At 41.5% G+C, this 17716-nt stretch overlaps 1 protein-coding gene across 1 annotated transcript; it reads left to right on the forward strand.

The window, feature by feature from the left end:
* Positions 1 to 15870: 15870 nt before the first annotated feature.
* TAAR1 (trace amine associated receptor 1) lies at positions 15871 to 16941 on the forward strand. The gene has a single exon (XM_050894835.1). It carries the CDS (start codon positions 15871 to 15873, stop codon positions 16939 to 16941), a length of 1071 nt encoding a protein of 356 aa, XP_050750792.1.
* Positions 16942 to 17716: the final 775 nt, after the last annotated feature.

A 17716-nucleotide genomic window follows, 5' to 3' on the forward strand; every position in this document is an offset into this window, starting at 1 on the left:
ACCCACACAGGCGCTGCGTCTGGCTGAGCTCCGTAAAGCATCTTCAGTTCTGCAATCGCTCTGAGCTTGCACTGCTTTTTGCATGGCAGACGTGTGCTGGGTCCAATGCATTTCAGATCAGACTTACCATATAAACACAGTATGCCCACACCTTCTCCTGGGTATTTGGAAAATTTCTTCAAAACCATGAAAACATAGGAAATAGGCAATGGTTTAGTACCTGAAACACAATTTACCATGTAGTGTGAGAAATGGGCATTATTTGGGACTTCTAGCAATGATATGTAAAACTTGGCAGTCCTGGGCCTGATTTCTGTCTATCATGTTCTGCAGCAAATGGGCCTCATTTGCACCACATATGCCTTGGAGTGATCCCTGCCTCAATGCTTATCCCATAGTCTTTTGCATCTACTGCCCTTCACATCACTAGCTTACAGCCTGCACCATGCTTAGCATTGAGCTGTGCTAAACGTGGCACATAAGAAACACTCTGTGGCTTCCCACCCCATGCACACCAACATATGTTATCCAGAAGTTGTTGAAATCACATGATTTCTGTTTTCCCATGTGCTGCTGCTTCTCAGCACACAACTTTGGAGGCTCCTTCCAGGGCTTGTTTCATCCTAGAAATAAACCACCTGAGCTCGTACTCAGGGGAGGGACTGTACCGCTTGGGAGCAGTTATTCAAGACAGGCAGGGCCTCGAGATCATGCTTGCTGGTGCCTTGTCCAGCACCTCACCCTTTCTCACCTGACTTGCGGTGGTAACCCAGACTAATCTTTCATCAGAGGAGATTTTGGTCAAGAGGGATTATGACCAACCTGTGGCAGTACTAATCCCATGTGACTGTTGGGTGTGTAGTGCGTGTGGGGTCCAGAATTTCAAGACGCAGACGGCCATGCTGAAGGGTGGGAGCTGACCCTGCTCCCCGAGCCAGTCTGGTACACTCCAGGAGCCCCTTGTCTTGTCCATAATGGGCAACAGTTTGGGAAGGGCAAATGAGACTGAGCATGCTGGTTATGAAGGTCTGCAGTGTCATCCTGTTGACCACGCAGGTCCGCTGGTTTGCACTGGGGTCAGCGCAGTCAGGCACATCATAGGGTGGAAAGTGTCTCTGCAGCAGAGCAGGCGGGAGCTTTGCCCTGGGGATGGTCCCCACGGTGGTGCTTCCCCATCTATCCTCAGTGCTGCTCACTCAGCCATCTGCCCTGGGACAGCTCAAGGAGACGCTCTGAGAAAGGCAAAAGCTACCCTGACTTGTAAACTCCAGTACTGAAAAAGATCCTAAACCAGTTTTTAACTTGAAAACATAACCCTCTCTGCTACCCCTGAACCCTGCTTTTTCCCTCTCTACCCCAGAGGAGGTACCTCTGATACCTTTCTGTTCTAGTCTTGGTCGCTCCTTGAGACAGCTCAGGCCTTGGTTCCAGCAGGGTAGGGCTGGAAGAAAGAGAGAGCCCCGCTGGGGAGGAAGGCCGCTGCCTCCTGCAGCCCTCGGACCTCACAGGCGCTGCAAGAGCTGCAGAGTCGGGTGTGGAGCCAGCACTGCACCTCCTTCTCACACACCCTGCCACTCATCTCCATCTCCCCCTTGGCTGCCCTTCAGGTGAAATATGCTTTTATTACCTGGCCTAGAATTGCTCATGTGGAAAAGAAAAAAAAAAAAAAAGAGGAACCGCTACTGGAGTAGCATGTGAATGCAATTTGACCTTTGTTTTTGTTGTCGCAGTCAAATCACTTGATAACAATCTTTTTTCACTGGTTGGCATCAATAGCTTTACATGCTACTCCACGAAAAAGAAGAATCTGGGGACATTTTAGAGAGAAATGCCTCACAGATGCATCAGTGGCACTCCTGAAACAAACAAATACTTTGCAGGTTGCTGGTACTCTAAATCCTGAGTATTTCTTGTACTCCAAATGGGTGTGGAAAAATCTTTCTGAAACTGAAGAGGAATACAGTTGGGAGACCTGGATTGAACAGAATTGTAGATATTCAGTTTCTTATTACTAGGTTTATCTTTCTCCTTTCAGGTTAAACTTCCCAAAAATATTTGTAGCAGTGGGGTCAGTGAGAGTTCATTAGTGTTAATGAAATTGGGCCCCTGGGGAGATAACTAAATTTTAAAGAAATATTTTTCTTTTATTCAAGGGTAGATTTTATGCCACGTTCTGCTCCCTTGTCACTATTCAGGCTGTGATAATTGAACATAAAAATCTCTCATATATGCTTGCTGGCATTTCTGAAGTGTGGAGTACTTCCCAGATACATGCTGAGCTGACTGTCTTAGGTTGTCAGAGCTGGAAATAGGTAGGATACAATTGATATTGCTAATTAAATAGCTTATAGGATATCAGGAAAGGACTCTTGAACCTCATCCATTAGGGATGCAGAAGTCCAGGATTCTTTGAAAATGTCACTAAAACCAAATTTGAAGAATGGTTGACCTGTAGTTTTCAAGATTTGCTGCACAGCTTTCCTCTCCCTGAGAGGGTAACCGAGGGTGTCATACAATGGACCACTGAGGAGTTTATTAATCCCTTTCTCATTTCTCATGATAAAGCAAGAATTTAACCAAGCAGAGGATGAAGTTACATGGACCGTTGCAGCAGTCTCAGAATAGCTCCATCATTTTAATGTGCAAGAACGATGAACCCTGCTTTTGGGTAAGGGTTCCCTGGAAGGAGCGCAAAAACCAACCAGATCTTCAGCTGAGAAACTTGGTGGTCACAGTGACTAGATGAAGTTCAGTTTTATGAAAAGTGATTTTTCGTAATAAAGGCCAATTTCAAATTATGCAAATTACAGAAACATTCAGAATACAGAAGCAGAGAGATAATGAATGACCAATGCAACAAATCACATTCATCTAGAACAGTTTCCATTGAATGCACAGAAAGTTAACCTATGCACTTACTTTCCTACCTGCTAGGTGGGAGCTAGAAAAGAGAGAACTTTGCTCGTCTTTAGGGGAAAAAAAAAAAAGGCCTCTCCTATGTTTTCCTTATGGGACAGAATTTGAGTTTCTGAAAGAACAGGAGTGTTTACTGACTCTGGGACAGATATGCCAGAGGAGAAGCATCAAATTAATTTATATGTAATTCATGTCAATGACTCCACCTCAAAAGCTACTCCAGATGGTATCCTAATGAACCCCATCCTTTTCTGAGCTGGAAAAGCCTGCTCCTCACACATCAATATTCCTTCCTTATACCTTGATGCTGGCCAAAGCAAACAAGACCCACCTGTCCACAGTGTTTCTGATCACACAGAGAGAAAAATAAGTCCTTAATAGATTTTATTGATGCAAGGCTTCAGATGAAGGTAGAAAAATACTGTGTTAAACCAAGTGTGATCCAAACCTTATGGCTGACTTAAGTAACACTGGTAACAACTTTAGGGAAACTTTAACTCTGAGTAAAATCTAATGTACTTTATTGTACATATTGGATTAAAGCATGCAGACCTTGAGCAAAAATAGAGTGACAGAATCTTAACAGTGTGGGTTTTTTTAAAGAGAACAGGACACTACAGCCATGTGCTTGTACGAATATTTTAGTCATCATAACCTCAAGTTATCCATTAAATAACGTGGAACAGCGAGGTGCAGTCAGAGATTGTGCAACTATTAGACCCAGTAATTCAATACTAAATGTTCACAAACAACTCATGTTATCATAGGTGAATTACTGGCAGTATGGGACACCGTTCCTAGGTACACAGAATCAGTGCAGATATAGTGAGTGATAGACAGAATGACCATGACCTGAGTTTGAATTGAAGAATTCATACATTTCTAATTAACCAAGAACCAAATTATAACCCCGCCTCATCCAGTCAGCGTTTGTAATGTCACCGTCCACATTCAGGGCAGGAAAGCTGAAAGAGAAATAACTTGCACAGGTCAACAAAGACAGCAGCAATTATTATAAGGCTTACCACAGCTAATACAGGAATGCTTCTCAGTGGCTTGTGATGGACTATGAGATGTCATGGAGCCCAACAGAGAAATAATTCCAGTATACCTTCTAAAAATTAACCCCTCAACATCATAGACAAACAGCACCTCCTACTGAAGACACGGATGAGCATAACAGCATTACCCAATGTTGTCCACTTGTGGATCAGACATGGCTAGAAATGATCAGTCTTGGTGAAACAGAAACTTAGCATATTGACAACAATATGTTAATTTCTCTTTCAGTTTAGAAAAGAATTAAGAATTAGCAGAAGCACTTGTAGCCTCCATCCATGAAAGTATTAAAATGTTTCTTGTAGCTATTCATTACTATAAAGTTGTAAGTGAAATACTCCGTTGTCTGTTCAGATATTCTCATGGCAGCAGTGAACTTCCACTACAAATATGTACAATATAAGAAATGTTTTGTAACTACATGATTTTAACTTTGCCTATCCATCTTCATTTGCTGCTTCTAATGTTAAAGTTAATTTTGATGAACTCCTGGTCTGGTAGCTGTGATGGTGTCAGGATGCAAGAGCAGCAAGGAGTGTAGGAAGCAGTAATATATTTTAATGTCGGAAAAAACAGTCAATCGTTAGGAAAGCCCTTTGCAGAAAAAAAAGGAGAATAAGTATTTGCATACAGTTGGTTGCCCAGCTCACGTACTGCAAAACATAATAACATAAAACATTAAAAAAAAAATAGAGTACCTTAGAGATAGTCCTCAAGATCAACTGATGACTTTTGTAACAGAAATTTTTGAACATTTACTTCTAAATGAGTGTTAGGGGTATGAGACATACTTGAATTTATCAAAGTCAAATACATGGAAACATTAAGGTCAGTTTTTATAGGATGGTTGTTTTTCTATTCTGCAACTCACCTTGCTGTATTTTCCAGCCATTTGAGATTGCTTTTTGTACACTGAAAAAGGACTATTCAGTTATTGTTTTGGGGTTCTTTAAGGAAAAGACATCGTTTTTTTCAGGCAAAATTTTCTTAGTAATTCATGTCAAACTTATGAATGGTTTTGGAAAAATCTAAACCTCATTCTGCAACATTTATGAAAATCTTAGGCAAACTATAATAATGACAAGCAGTTTTAATGCCTTAGCATCAACTCCACTAAGTTGAGCAAAGAGAGTAGAGTGAATTTTAGGCCTATGCCATTGCTAAGTTACTTACAGACTCTTTAGGATACACTCCCCCGTACTTGTTAGAGACCTTTCTAAGTTTTCCATATGGCATTTATTACTGCGCTGGCTAAGTGCTGCTATCTAATACCTAAAGTGTTCTCTTTTCTTTTTTCATTTTGTCTCCACTAAGAGCCAGAAATCTTGACTTAATGCTCTTTTCATTGAGGTCCAACAAAGTCAAGTGGGGGCAGTGAGTTTGCTATACTACTACTAAAATCAATGGTGGTACCTCAGTTTACATCTGCTGATTGTGCGTCTGCAGAGATAGAGATGTTCTGCATTTAGTTGTGAATTCAGTCATATTCTGTGTTTTTTTCAGTGCGCCCTGTGTGGAGGCTCTCACATCACTTGACTGGGTTTGGTTGGAGCTGGAAGTCATCAGCTCTGCCCAGGAGAGTTCATAGAGATGGTGATCCATATAGCTCCCACCCCAGCAGAAATTAGGTGCACTGGCCCTGTAAAATCCCGGTATCTTGGTTTGTCACCCAGCTGACAAACTGTACAAAAATTGATGAAAAATGTACAAACCTTTGTTTTCTTCCCATCCCCTACTTGGTTAGTAGTTGTCTTCTTCAGTTTTCTCAGAGATGTTCCTACACTGAGTTGGCTGCAGTAGCTAACATAACAAAATTGTGAAAACACATTATAATTCATTCATGGAAACTTATTGTTCAAAAGAAGAATTATGCTTGCCTAAGTAGAAATCAAATATATCTGACACTGTGATATAAAAGGGAAGAGCAAGCTGTAAAAACGTGGCCATTAATGGACAGTGATGTATTTCCTGGTAGCTAGACTGAAAGACAGAAAGCTTTTGTCAGGTGTGGGTAAAAATACATGTGTGGGGCCTTTCATAACAGATGTCAGTTAGCTATACCTCAAGAGTATCACATGGTTGTATGTATAAGGACCAGAGCTATAAAAAAAAAAAAAAGCTTAAGTTTGATCAATCATCATTACCTAGCAACAGGCTTAAACATTCATTTTGTTGAAGACTCTGAGCCTATCTTTAATGTTACACTAGGCATTTTAGATTGTTTATTCATGTTAACTTTAGCCTCTGTTTGCAGGGATTCTTCCAAGTTCAGCGTTAGACTAAACAAAAAGCAGGCACGAAACCTCTCGCATTTGAGGGTCATGCAACACTTAATGCAACCACTCTTCTGTTTTGCCAAGGGAGTCTTACAATGCCAGTTGTTTTCTGCTGAGTCTTTTCTTACAGATCATTGCTCTTCTGTCACCAAGGATGCGACCCTTACCCCTCCTTGATTTGCCAAGGCTCATCATTAGATAATACCTTGATGTCTTACAAACATTTGCAATCACAGCACTTCCATGAAGCTAGGAGTAATATTTATCCTATAATATAGATGAGGTGATGAAGTGCAAAGAAACTGATGTTTACTAGGTGGCTAACTTGAGATGCCAGAATAATTAGCATTACAAAAATACTGTATATAGTCAAAACATGATTGTTACTGACTTCAGCTGTAAGTGCTGAATACCTGTAAAAATCAACTCCTGGCATGCACCCAGAAAATGAGGAGCACATGTTCAGTGAAAGCTTCAAAACCTGTGGTATGAAATGACCCACCTAGTATCGTGTGGTAATAGATGCATATAGAGCATGTTAGAAAGGAGGGAAGGGAGGAAGGCGACCTCTACAAGGGTCCATTTAAGGCATTAGTCCATGTGGGCAGCTGGGGCAACAAGGCTGGCAAGGCACAGAAGGAAGAAGCAGTAACAACTGCAGATAAAAACAAAATGGACTACAGAGGGAAATCAAAGCGGGGGGGGGGGGGGGCGGAGAAGAGAGAGCGATATTTACTCTCTCTTCACGAACCCTCACCTGCACGAACACAAAGTTATGCACGCTGGTAGAGGCACATTTAAAGAGCTAAACCTCCTGTTGCTGCCATCTGTTCCCTCTCAGTCTCATGGGTATTGGGCAGGAGATGGCTAGCAAGCAGGAACTTGATAACAAGTAATAAAGCAAATTCAAACTGACTCCAGGGCACCCTTACCTCTTCTTCAGTGATCCAAAAAGCATATTCAGATGACATACAGCAGCTACTGAGAAGATAAATGAAGCTTTTCTGGTGAAAAATCAGGTTGCCCATGCCTGTCTTCCTGAGACTGGGCAGCGAGGGTGGGCACGAAAGGGCATAGCCTCTGACACTGGTAGTTTCTGGACTAGTTGAGTCGCTGTTCCTGCAGTGCCATGATACCAGTGATGCTCATGTACAGCGTTGCTGCTTCCTGCAGCAGCAAACAACTGTGGAAGCAAAGGATGGCACTGGCAGGTCCCCCACTTAAAAACGGCCCACAGTGCAGCAGCACTGGCATCTGCAGTCTGTTGGGCTTGCAAATGGACAATTAGAAACAATAAAACTTGTTCAATATTTCTAGGAAAACAGCATGTGTCTATTGTAGTCAAATCCAGCATTTGTAAAAGGCAACAGGGAGTAGTCCATGAGAATGGAGGCTCCAGGAGATTGCTTATTGACATATAAGCCTTTATTGGCAATTTTAGTTTTCAGTGGCTTCCAGTAGAGTAGCCACACTTCCAGACCAGAATGTGACGTTTCAAGACCTTCATTTCACCAAGAGTTGTCCCTCTTGTTCAGCCTCACGTCCCCTGTGCCACCTTGCCAGGGCCATACTTTCCTATCTCCCAAGCCCACCCCAATCCCAAATTCCCAGGGAGAAGTTGCAACCTGAGCCCCACAGGTCCTGCTCAGGGCTCAGAGAAATCTCAGGGGAGCAGGAGGTGGAAGGCATGGCGCTCCACCAGCACAGCCCACCAGCCGATGCACACAAACTGACCCAAAGTGGGTCAGTTCTCCTCCCTGGGATTACTTCTTTCTGGAAGGACTCTCCTCCTTGGGTTCCACAGCAATACTAAAACTCTTACTGTTTGAAGATGTGGATGCTGGTCAATGAGCTGTGCTTTAAAAAGCAACAAGTTGCAGTTTGGCCACTGCTGATTTGTAATTTGGCCGTATTTAGGTATAGTTCCTCTGGTATGGTAAAAGATACATAAATAGACAATCAATACGTCTTAAGTCCCTGCTACAAAGCATACAAACACCAGAGCATCGTAAATAAAAGACAAGCAGAATTTTTTTTGTTAGGAGGAAACAATATCTTTTTAATCAGTCTTCTTCTCAGATACTGTTGAAGTATTGTGGTTGGATTTTTTTGAAAATATCCAGTCTGGGATAGACAAATCAAGTTTTCAAAGATAACTGAAATTGCTAAAGTTTGTCAACGTTACACAAAATTGAAAGGAGGGGAGAAACATTGGGCTATATTAAAAACAGTTCAGTGCTGTTAGCTCCACCTGTACCTTGACCATAATAAACATTTGTCTTTATTTTGTATGCTTCTTTCATGAGCCTGACTTTAACTTAATTCAAATGGATCCATCTTTGCATATGCTATTGGCTTGTGTCAGAATAGATTTATTATCTGCTTATCTTTTCTGAATATTTAATATTTACGTCATCCTGTTGATGAGATTTTTCCAGCAGGCTGTAAACCAGTCAGACCAAGCGTGCAGCCGCTTGGCTGGGGGATTCATGTGGGATGAGTCACTATCGTGCTGTATCGCAGGCTGCACCGGTTCGTGATGAGGAAATAACTCCTGAGCAGGTACCGTCTCCACGTCACACAGTCCGAAATACGGTGAGCTGCTAATATGCTAGTCTGGGATATTATTTTGTTTCAAAGATGAATCTTCTATGGTTAGCACTTGCACAGATTACTGCATTCTTTCCGTAATGAACAGCAATAGCACCAACAGCAATGAGGTTTTGGTGGTGGCTGAGAGGTTGATTTAAAAAGCCATTCATTCCCAATAGCTGAAAGAGAAACATAGCTAGGGGGTAAAACTCTTTTCAGGCACAGCTATGAATTCAGAGTAAGGCTCTTTACTTTCTGTGAAGTTATTCCAGGGCCATGAGGATGCAGAATGACAAAGCTGGGATCGTACCTGCTTACTGCTCACTGCCTTCCTCCTCCGTGTTCGCCTTCGTATTGGAGGTGGTGTTTGCAGGCCACCAAATATTTACACACCAGCCACGGTCCTGAATTCACTCCCGTGGGATTGGTGGGTGCACAGGAGCACTGGAGAGGCACAGGGGACCTGCCCCACTGCGTGGGTGCCTCTGCTCTGCACCTGCACTGCGGCTGGGGGATTAGCTCGCCCGGCTGGGGGGAGAGGCGAGGGGCTGCTCCTGCCCTCCGGGGAGCCCTGGCGCTGCTGTCTGCCAGAGCAGCTTTTGCTACCGAGCGGAGGCAATGGACTGCGTTATGGCATTACTTAGCAGGGCTATCAAATATGTAGAACCCCCACCCCACGCAGAGATAGTTTCTTGGCTTTGGATGGATGTGTTTTGCTTTGCTGCAAAAACATTATTTTCTTGGAATCTCTTATTCCTCTGTGCATTTCAGAGATTTGCATTTATCTTGGGGTTTGGATTTATAGTCCTGATCCTAAGCACTACACTTTGAGAAAGAGCACAAACATTGCATTACTCTGTATAAACAGCTATTTTTACTTGGCAAGGAAAAGTGATGGTTTCCACTGAAAAATAAGAACATAAACCATGGGAAAAGATCTAGAGGTCAATCATCTCATCTGTTCTTTAAATTCCTCTGGTATAAATCTGAGCTAATTTCAGATTGTCTTCAGTGGAATTGTACCAGGTTTGCAGCAATAGCATTCAGATTAGTAGTTGGCACATCTTCTCATTTAACCCATATAATAAAATATTTATTTTGAACTAATAGCTCATTGGGAATTCGTGCATTTTCCCCCAGATTTCAAACATATGAATGGAAACTTAAGAAGATAATTTTTTGTAATGCTGTGCTTTTTTTCCTGAGGACTGCGTAAGTGGTGAGTGGAGTTACACACTTTCAAAGTTCCTCTCCAACCATGGGGCCACCTTAGAGCCTCCAGTAGTTTTAAATCCATGGTTCCCCTCACAGAGCCAGTTTTTAAAATGAACCATATGAAAATGAGAAACTTTCCTCTGTCTAATATATACTGTAAAATGATATTTTCTGCCAAATGACCAAACTGTACCCATAGAAATGCAAGCTAAAATAATCACAGTAGAAATCAATGCTGTCCTGCCTTTTACTTTTTTTCATGGTAACAGTTCTCATTCCCAAGCCCCGTGCTGTTCCTTCCCATTTCCAGTGTTCCTTTCGCAGTCTTGCCTAAGAAGAACAGAATAATTTTTTAACCCATTGTTCAAATGGGTTTGGTGTCTGGCAAAAGTGCTATTTCCATTCTTTTCTGTGCTGTTTTCCATTTTAATTATTTTATGTTTTAAAAACAAACAAACAAGAAGTGTAGATGACCCAAGGTGTGCTAGACAGTGTGACAACATCTCTTTTTCTTGGTTTTCCAAAAATCTGAAGACTAATTATTGCAGAGATATAAATTTTGCAGAAAAGACAGCCACAGCAACAATTTTGTAGACAAGTTTTTACTTTGAATTTTGATGTATAACTGCTTTACTGTATTACAGACTCAAAAGACTGTTAAACACTATTTGTAAGTGCTCTGAGGTCTCCCAAAAATAGAACTTGACATATTTATCTTTGATACTATAAATAGCAAGTTTGAGAATATTTTCACGATCCACGTCAGCATTAAGCAGCAAGAAAATGCCTGTTTGAAGCATCTGCACCAACAGCGTGAAAGCTTGTTACCAAAGCGTTCCTTGTTGCTCTAAATCAGTTGACAATTTGGCCTGCTTAATTACTTAATTATCTTGAGATCTTATAAACTGCCACCTTACATTCATTTCAGTAAACATACCATTAAATACCATCCTCCCCATGCTCGCAGCTTCTTCTAGGTCTGTCGTTCATTCCTTTCCAACGTGTATGGGTCCTACAGTACAAGCTGGACTATTCAGAGATAATGAAGGCTAAGTGCTATGCCCATGGGTTGGTGTTTGGTAGAAGAGCAAAGGGCATCTCCAAAAATAGTCTATACAGAGACATCCTGCTGTGCCCTCCAGCGGCTCCGGCCGTGGGCAGCCTCCTGCTGCCATGGGGCTGCCGAAGGCACCTGCTGGTCCCCACGCTGGTCCCATCCCTGCCGCGGGGAGTCGCGCTCACCAACCAGACCCAGCCCACTCTCTCCCCTACGCTTTGCAAAGGACGTGGTAGGTGTTTTGCAGCCCTTGGCCCTGAGAGGATTTTGGTAGGAGCCGGAAGGCTGGCCAGCCCCACAGATGAGTCTTTTCTTCTTTAGAGGTGAAGTCAAGGTGAGAGCCCTTTCTCCACATTTTTTCTTTTTAAAATACATTTAATTATTTTAAAGTATAGAGGCGTTGCTGGTAGTCAGCTAGAGAGCAAACATGGCTTGTCTCAGGGACATGTACTCGAACCGGCCGCTCTCAGGTTTGTCATTTGAACTTCCTCTCCGCCAGCATATTCCAGTGATAAGCGCACAGCACAGGCACAGTGCAGGCAGACAAGATACGACTGTCATACAGCCATCTGATAAATATAATAACCCTACAACATATTGTTTTGCATTATCGGGGTCTGACTCTTCCTCTTAATTTTATTTCATCTCCCTGAGGACTCCTAACTCTTTCAAAGTCCTCAGCAGGTTTAAAAAGAAGCAGATTGCCTCCTGGAGAAATGTCACACATGAGAGGAAGAATGGCAAGTTGTTCTTGCATTTTATTGCAAGTCAGAAACTGGAGGGAAACGCTCCCTGACTGGGCTCAAAATCTGGTCATGAAAGGAGGCAGAGCAAAAACCCAGACTTCACAGCTGGCTGCTACCTGCCCGCCTGCAGCAGAGCAGAGCTGCTCGGGGCAGGAGAAGGCTCCCCAGCCCCAGCGGGTCCCCCAGGGGTTTGGCTGGTTGCTGCCAGGTAGCTGCTTCTGAAACAAACACTTAAAGCAGAGCTGCCTTTCCAGATCATCCCCTTGAGTTTTGAGCACTGCGTCACTTGAAGGACAGGCGCGGCAGGAAAGCAGTGTGTGTGCATGCACGGATGTCCTTTCACTAAGTCCCCACAATGAGCTGGCTGCCAGACTTCTTTATGAGTTTTGTACAGTGTAAGGCAACATGGATTTGTTCCCCTAAACTTTACCTTCCTATAATATGTATGTGTCAGGATGGAAATTACCAAGGCCTAAACCTTCACTCCTCGAAGAGAAGTACCTGCCTCCAAGGAAGGTCCACAGCTATGAATCTCAGAAGGGTGAAGGCCTCTCTCAGAGACCGGTATTTGGGTGCCTGACGTCGCTTTGACATTTCCCCAAATCTGAGCAATTGAACCTGACTCCTCTCCTTGGCATTTCCTCTTGACTATCTCAAGCGGTTTCTCACTCAGCCTGGTGGTTGTTTCTGCACTTTTTCTAGTTGTCAAACTCTCTTCGCATAGCAAGGAGAAACTTGCATTGCAACACCCCAGTCCCTTTATGAGTGCAGCTTCAAGAAAAATAAAAGAACTGAGTTTGTATCCATTTAAATTTTTGTGCACATAATATAATGAAGCAGTTAATCCAGGTCATGCAGCAGAGTTTGCAAGAAGTAGTATCTTAATCTACCTTGTTGCATATGTCCCTGAGGCACCCAGCATAACTGGACTTTAGCTGATGGTCACCATATTAACAGTCTTTATGTTCAGCAATATCACTGTTTTAAAGGGCTGCCTGGTCCTTTGTTGAGCAAAACATTGATGCTCCTCATCTGTGACGCCAGTACAGCCAATAATAGGTGTTTAAACACCTTTTTAGTAGCTGTATCTTGCAAATAGCTGTTAGATTAAACCTGTTTGTTCAGTAGAGTAATCAGAACTAGGCTGGTAAATACACATCATGTCACTGTGTACACAATATACCTTTTCAAGGAAACTTACACACTGCTGTAAACTACCTATAGTTACATATTTTGCTATATTTTTGAAGCTTACAGAAGGGTGACTACAGGGTGGTTTTTGTTCTGCGCCTAGATAATCTTGGGCTGCTCGCAATGTGACCACAACATTTAATCAAACAAGTAACCATACTTCAAATGAGTTCAATTTACCTATAAATAAGGCCCATTAAACAAATATGAGTGTTGCAGCCGTGATTTTGTTCTTCAGTGGGTGACAAAATAAACAGTTTGAGCTACTATTCACATTAACACCTGCTCCTCAGATGAGGGACCAAGAAGGCTATTCATTGCACCCAACATCCTCCAGCAATGCGCCAGGGCTTCTGGAGGCTGCTCCGACTGTGGATTAAGTGCCTGTCCTCTCAAAATTTGTGTTATCCAGAACTGTTACGATGGTGAAGAGGCTCAGCTGTCTTTTGAGATGGTCTTTAAAAGGAAGGGGTACCACTCAATCAGCAGAAAACAAATGAGCGTCAAGAGCAGACTTCTACCCAGCGTGATGGGAGAAAGGTAGGAGGACAGGTTTTTAAAAGGATGCTTCTTCATATTTCCATTTTATTGAATTTTAAACTTTGTAATTATTTATGGAAGAGAAGTGTTCTGCTTTCTTGTTGAAAACTTCTTCAGTGTTCAGCTCATTGGGACAGTTTGCCACATGAGTTTTGATTTATTTTGTTTCCATTTCACGCAAAGCCACACACTTGATCGCAGTTTGCTCAATCTTTTGATTGGAGGTTGGAGTTTCTTCTTTCTGTTTAACGAAAAAACAAAATCCCCTGAAAATAAGATTTTTTTTTAAAAAGAAAAACAGTTTCCAAGGGAGATCATATTTCTTTAGGCTAAACAGTTTCTCTGTCAGAGAACAATAGGGAAGTTATTAATCTTTTAAATAGAAAACTAGAGATAGCACCTTAATTCTTTTTGGTTGTCTTTATAGCCTGTTTTACCATATTTGTTTAATTTATTTACACATAAACCAAATTAAGATCAAAATCCATGCGACACATTTATAACCTGAATGTGCTTAAAACTTTTATAATTATGTCCAGCATATACAGTTAAATTGGTGCTTTATTCTTTCTGCCATGAAAATTGAAAATTTGGGTTAGTAAAGATCCAGCTGGCTGTGCTTTCTCTATCTTGGGTGTAAATGCGCCGAAAGAAGGAATGATAGGCCGGAAAAGAAACATGAGGAGACAGACCAAAAGTGAAAGAAAAAATATATGAAGTGATAGTTAAAGTGAGGTGGAAAAGAGCAGAGATGGTGTTAAACATTAGTAGGCAGAAAAAAGGGGAAGCAAGAGGCACCTCAAACAGTAAATAAATATACTTGGATTCCACGTGTCCTGTTTTCCTGAGAGTGCCTCTGGATGCACATTGTCCCTGGCACTCGGGTGCCACTGCCTGGCACTACTTGAAATCCCTCTGTATAACACAGGCTGTTAGTGGTAGCTGCCAGGGTTTTGCAAGCTATAGTTTATCACCTATATTCAGCTTCCATTTAGCTTCTAACGGCATGGTGTGCTTGTAATAACATTTGTTTTGATATGGGAAAAAATTAATTATTCTGTGAGTTCTATTGAGAATAACCAGAGGCAGCAAAGTCCCAAAGCAAATGGATTAAATTAGTACTGGCTGAATTGCCATGTCAGTATTTTTCTGACTTAAATAACCATGTTATACCATAACAATAATGCTAGTGAATAGCATATGCTAATGTTCTTTATTTTTCACAATACTACTATTTTTCGGTGAATTAAAGGAACACCAGATCTTTCAACAATGAATATTGCTTGCCAAGTGCTTAAGTACTTTCATTAAATGTTTTCATAAAAAGAGAGACTTGCAAAAGGAACATGCGTACACAAGAGAAGGACAGCAATATTTGTGTCCTCAGATGCAGACTAAACCAATGTTCAGAAAATGTTTCTCTCCATGTTTGTGCCTTGGCTAAAAACAGTAGTAACATAATAAATACACAAAACAATGCTAAACTACTAGCACTGAAATAAACTACAGCCTGACAGAAAAGATATTTGCTTATATAGCAGCTTATGCTTCAGATTAGTCAGGCTCTTCCATTATATTTTGTAAGCAAAAGGGCAGAAAAGTTTTTTTCTCCTCTTAGATCTTTTCCTTACGTCTCTGTTTACAGCTACAGCCTACAAGAATTTCACAGCAGGACTTGATCTGGTGAGGCAGTGCCATCTGCCTAAAAGCCAAAGGCTCGTGGAAACTCTTTGGTTTCACCAGGCTGCACAGCGGGTTCAGTTATCACTGTCAGGACAGGGCTGGAGGAGAGGCCGAGCACAGGCTCCTCAGCTTTAGCCTTCTCTTTTAGACTTGTAGATCTTAGACTTATGTATCAAAAAATAAGTTGTGGGAGCTTCAGAATCTAAAATTACTGATTTTCAAGAGCAGTAAGATACAGGACTCCAACCAATTTTGATGAAGAAGACAAGGACTGTTTAAACAGAAAATAAAAAAAAGGACTTCTCATCTGCCCACTAGACAAGACATTGCCCAGTGCAGGCCTCTGGGAGCCACTGCTCTGGTGTGAGGACACCCCATTATACGGTTTATTTCATCAAATGAGATTCCCATTTCAAGGGAAGTCTAATGATAAAAGTCTCATTCTGTTAAAAGTATAATTACAAACCAGTTTCATCCTTCATAAATAATGAAATGTGAATTTCCTACACATCCAAATAAATGAAGGTGTTTACAATTGCCCTTTTTTTTCCTCCCTGCAGCTCTCCCCATATGGAAAAGAAAAAAACAGTTGTAAATGTATCTCAGCATTAGGAAAAACAGTACCTGTGCTGCATACCTACGTGGATTTGAGACCTCAGGAAGGATGCAACTGTGCTGTGAATCCGTAAATGGCTCTTGCATAAGGAGCAGCTGGTCAAACAGTATCCGTGTTTCCATGTATATCTTCATGGTTTGCATTATTCTGGCCACAGTGGTTGGAAATTTGACAGTTATCATCTCAATATCACATTTCAAGCAGCTCCATACGCCTACCAATTTCCTGATACTTTCTATGGCTACAGTAGACTTTCTGCTGGGATTCCTCATCATGCCTTGCAGCATGGTGCGCTCTGTTGAGCACTGCTGGTATTTTGGGGAGCTCTTCTGCAAGATCCACACGAGCACGGACATTATGCTGAGCACAGCTTCCATCTTCCATCTTTCCTTCATATCCATCGACCGTTACTATGCTGTATGTGACCCTCTAAGATACAAAGCAAAGATAAATACTTTTGTTATCCTGGTCATGATATTTGTAAGTTGGATGGTCCCTGCTGCTTTTGCTTTTGGGATGATCTTTCTAGACCTAAACTTGCGAGGGGCAGAAGAGATTTATAATCATGTCCATTGTGCAGGAGGATGCTTTGTCATTTTTAGCGAAACTTCAGGTGTTGTGGCCTCCATAGTGTCTTTTTACATCCCTGGATTTGTTATGCTGTACATTTATAGGAAAATATACTCTGTAGCCAAGAGGCAGGCAAGATCCATTGATGCAATTAGCCAAAAACAGATGCGATTTGAAATGAAGCACCACATTTCATTCTGCAGAGAAAGGAAAGCTGCCAAGACATTAGGCATAATAATGGGAGTGTTTCTCATCTGCTGGAGTCCATTCTTCTTCTTTACAGCAACCAATCCATTTATGAATTATGTGATACCTCCTACTCTCATTGATGCTTTGGTTTGGTTTGGTTATTTAAATTCTACATTTAACCCAATTGTTTATGCATTTTTTTACATGTGGTTTCGCAGGGCATTAAAGATGATTCTGTTTGGAAAAGTTTTTCAACAGGACTCTTCCAGGACTCATTTGTTTTTAGAGTAACATGCTTTAAACGGTTGGATTCATGGCTTTGAATTTTTGCCTGGAGGCTGAACTCCCGGATGTAAGAGCTGAAAATGAAGGAAACACCTATTTGTTCACTCATTTACCAAATCTGATTCAAGCAGATAAGCAACTATTGTGCTTTATGTCTTCTTTCATTCCAGATTGGGATTTGTATGTGGTGTTTTGGTTATAGCTATTTATATGCAATGCACAGAAGAGCAAGATTTAAGTTTAAAAAAACATACAGCAGTTTATATCCCTGCTTTTAATCATTAAGAAATTATTCTGATACGACAGATTAATTTCTTGAACAAAGTGTGTTTATATTACAATATCTGTGTTTATTTATTGTCCTCTAGAAAGAGCAGAAAAGCGTTTTCTTTTGAATTTCTAGACATCTTTGAGTAATAACCCAAAGCTCTTAAGTTTTGTCTCTCCGCTTCAGTATGTGTGGAGAGGTCAAAACAGGCCCATAACCAGGCATACCAGCACTCCATGGAGGGAAGATGGGACAGAGAAAAGTCATGCTGCTCCTTCTGTTTCCATTTCAACTAGTGCTTTTCACTTATGAGTTTGTCACTTAAAGGCTTTGCTGGTTAATGAGATCAAAAGCATGTTTAATGAGATCAAAGACAAGGAAAAATACGATGTACAGAATGAAAAGCAACAGTGAACCTGACAATGCCAGAAAATGATGCTTGTCTAATGAATGTTTTGATGTAAAATATTTGCCAGTTTGCATCTTACAGAACTTTTTTTAGCTTGGACATAT

Source organism: Gymnogyps californianus, chromosome 3 (genome assembly GCF_018139145.2).
Source record: "Gymnogyps californianus isolate 813 chromosome 3, ASM1813914v2, whole genome shotgun sequence".
NCBI classification, from domain to species: domain Eukaryota; kingdom Metazoa; phylum Chordata; class Aves; order Accipitriformes; family Cathartidae; genus Gymnogyps; species Gymnogyps californianus.

What these genes read in the sequence shown, in the direction of transcription:
- TAAR1 (XM_050894835.1), top strand. Translation starts at nt 15,871, where the DNA reads ATGTATCTCAGCATTAGGAAAAACAGTACCTGTGCTGCATACCTACGT.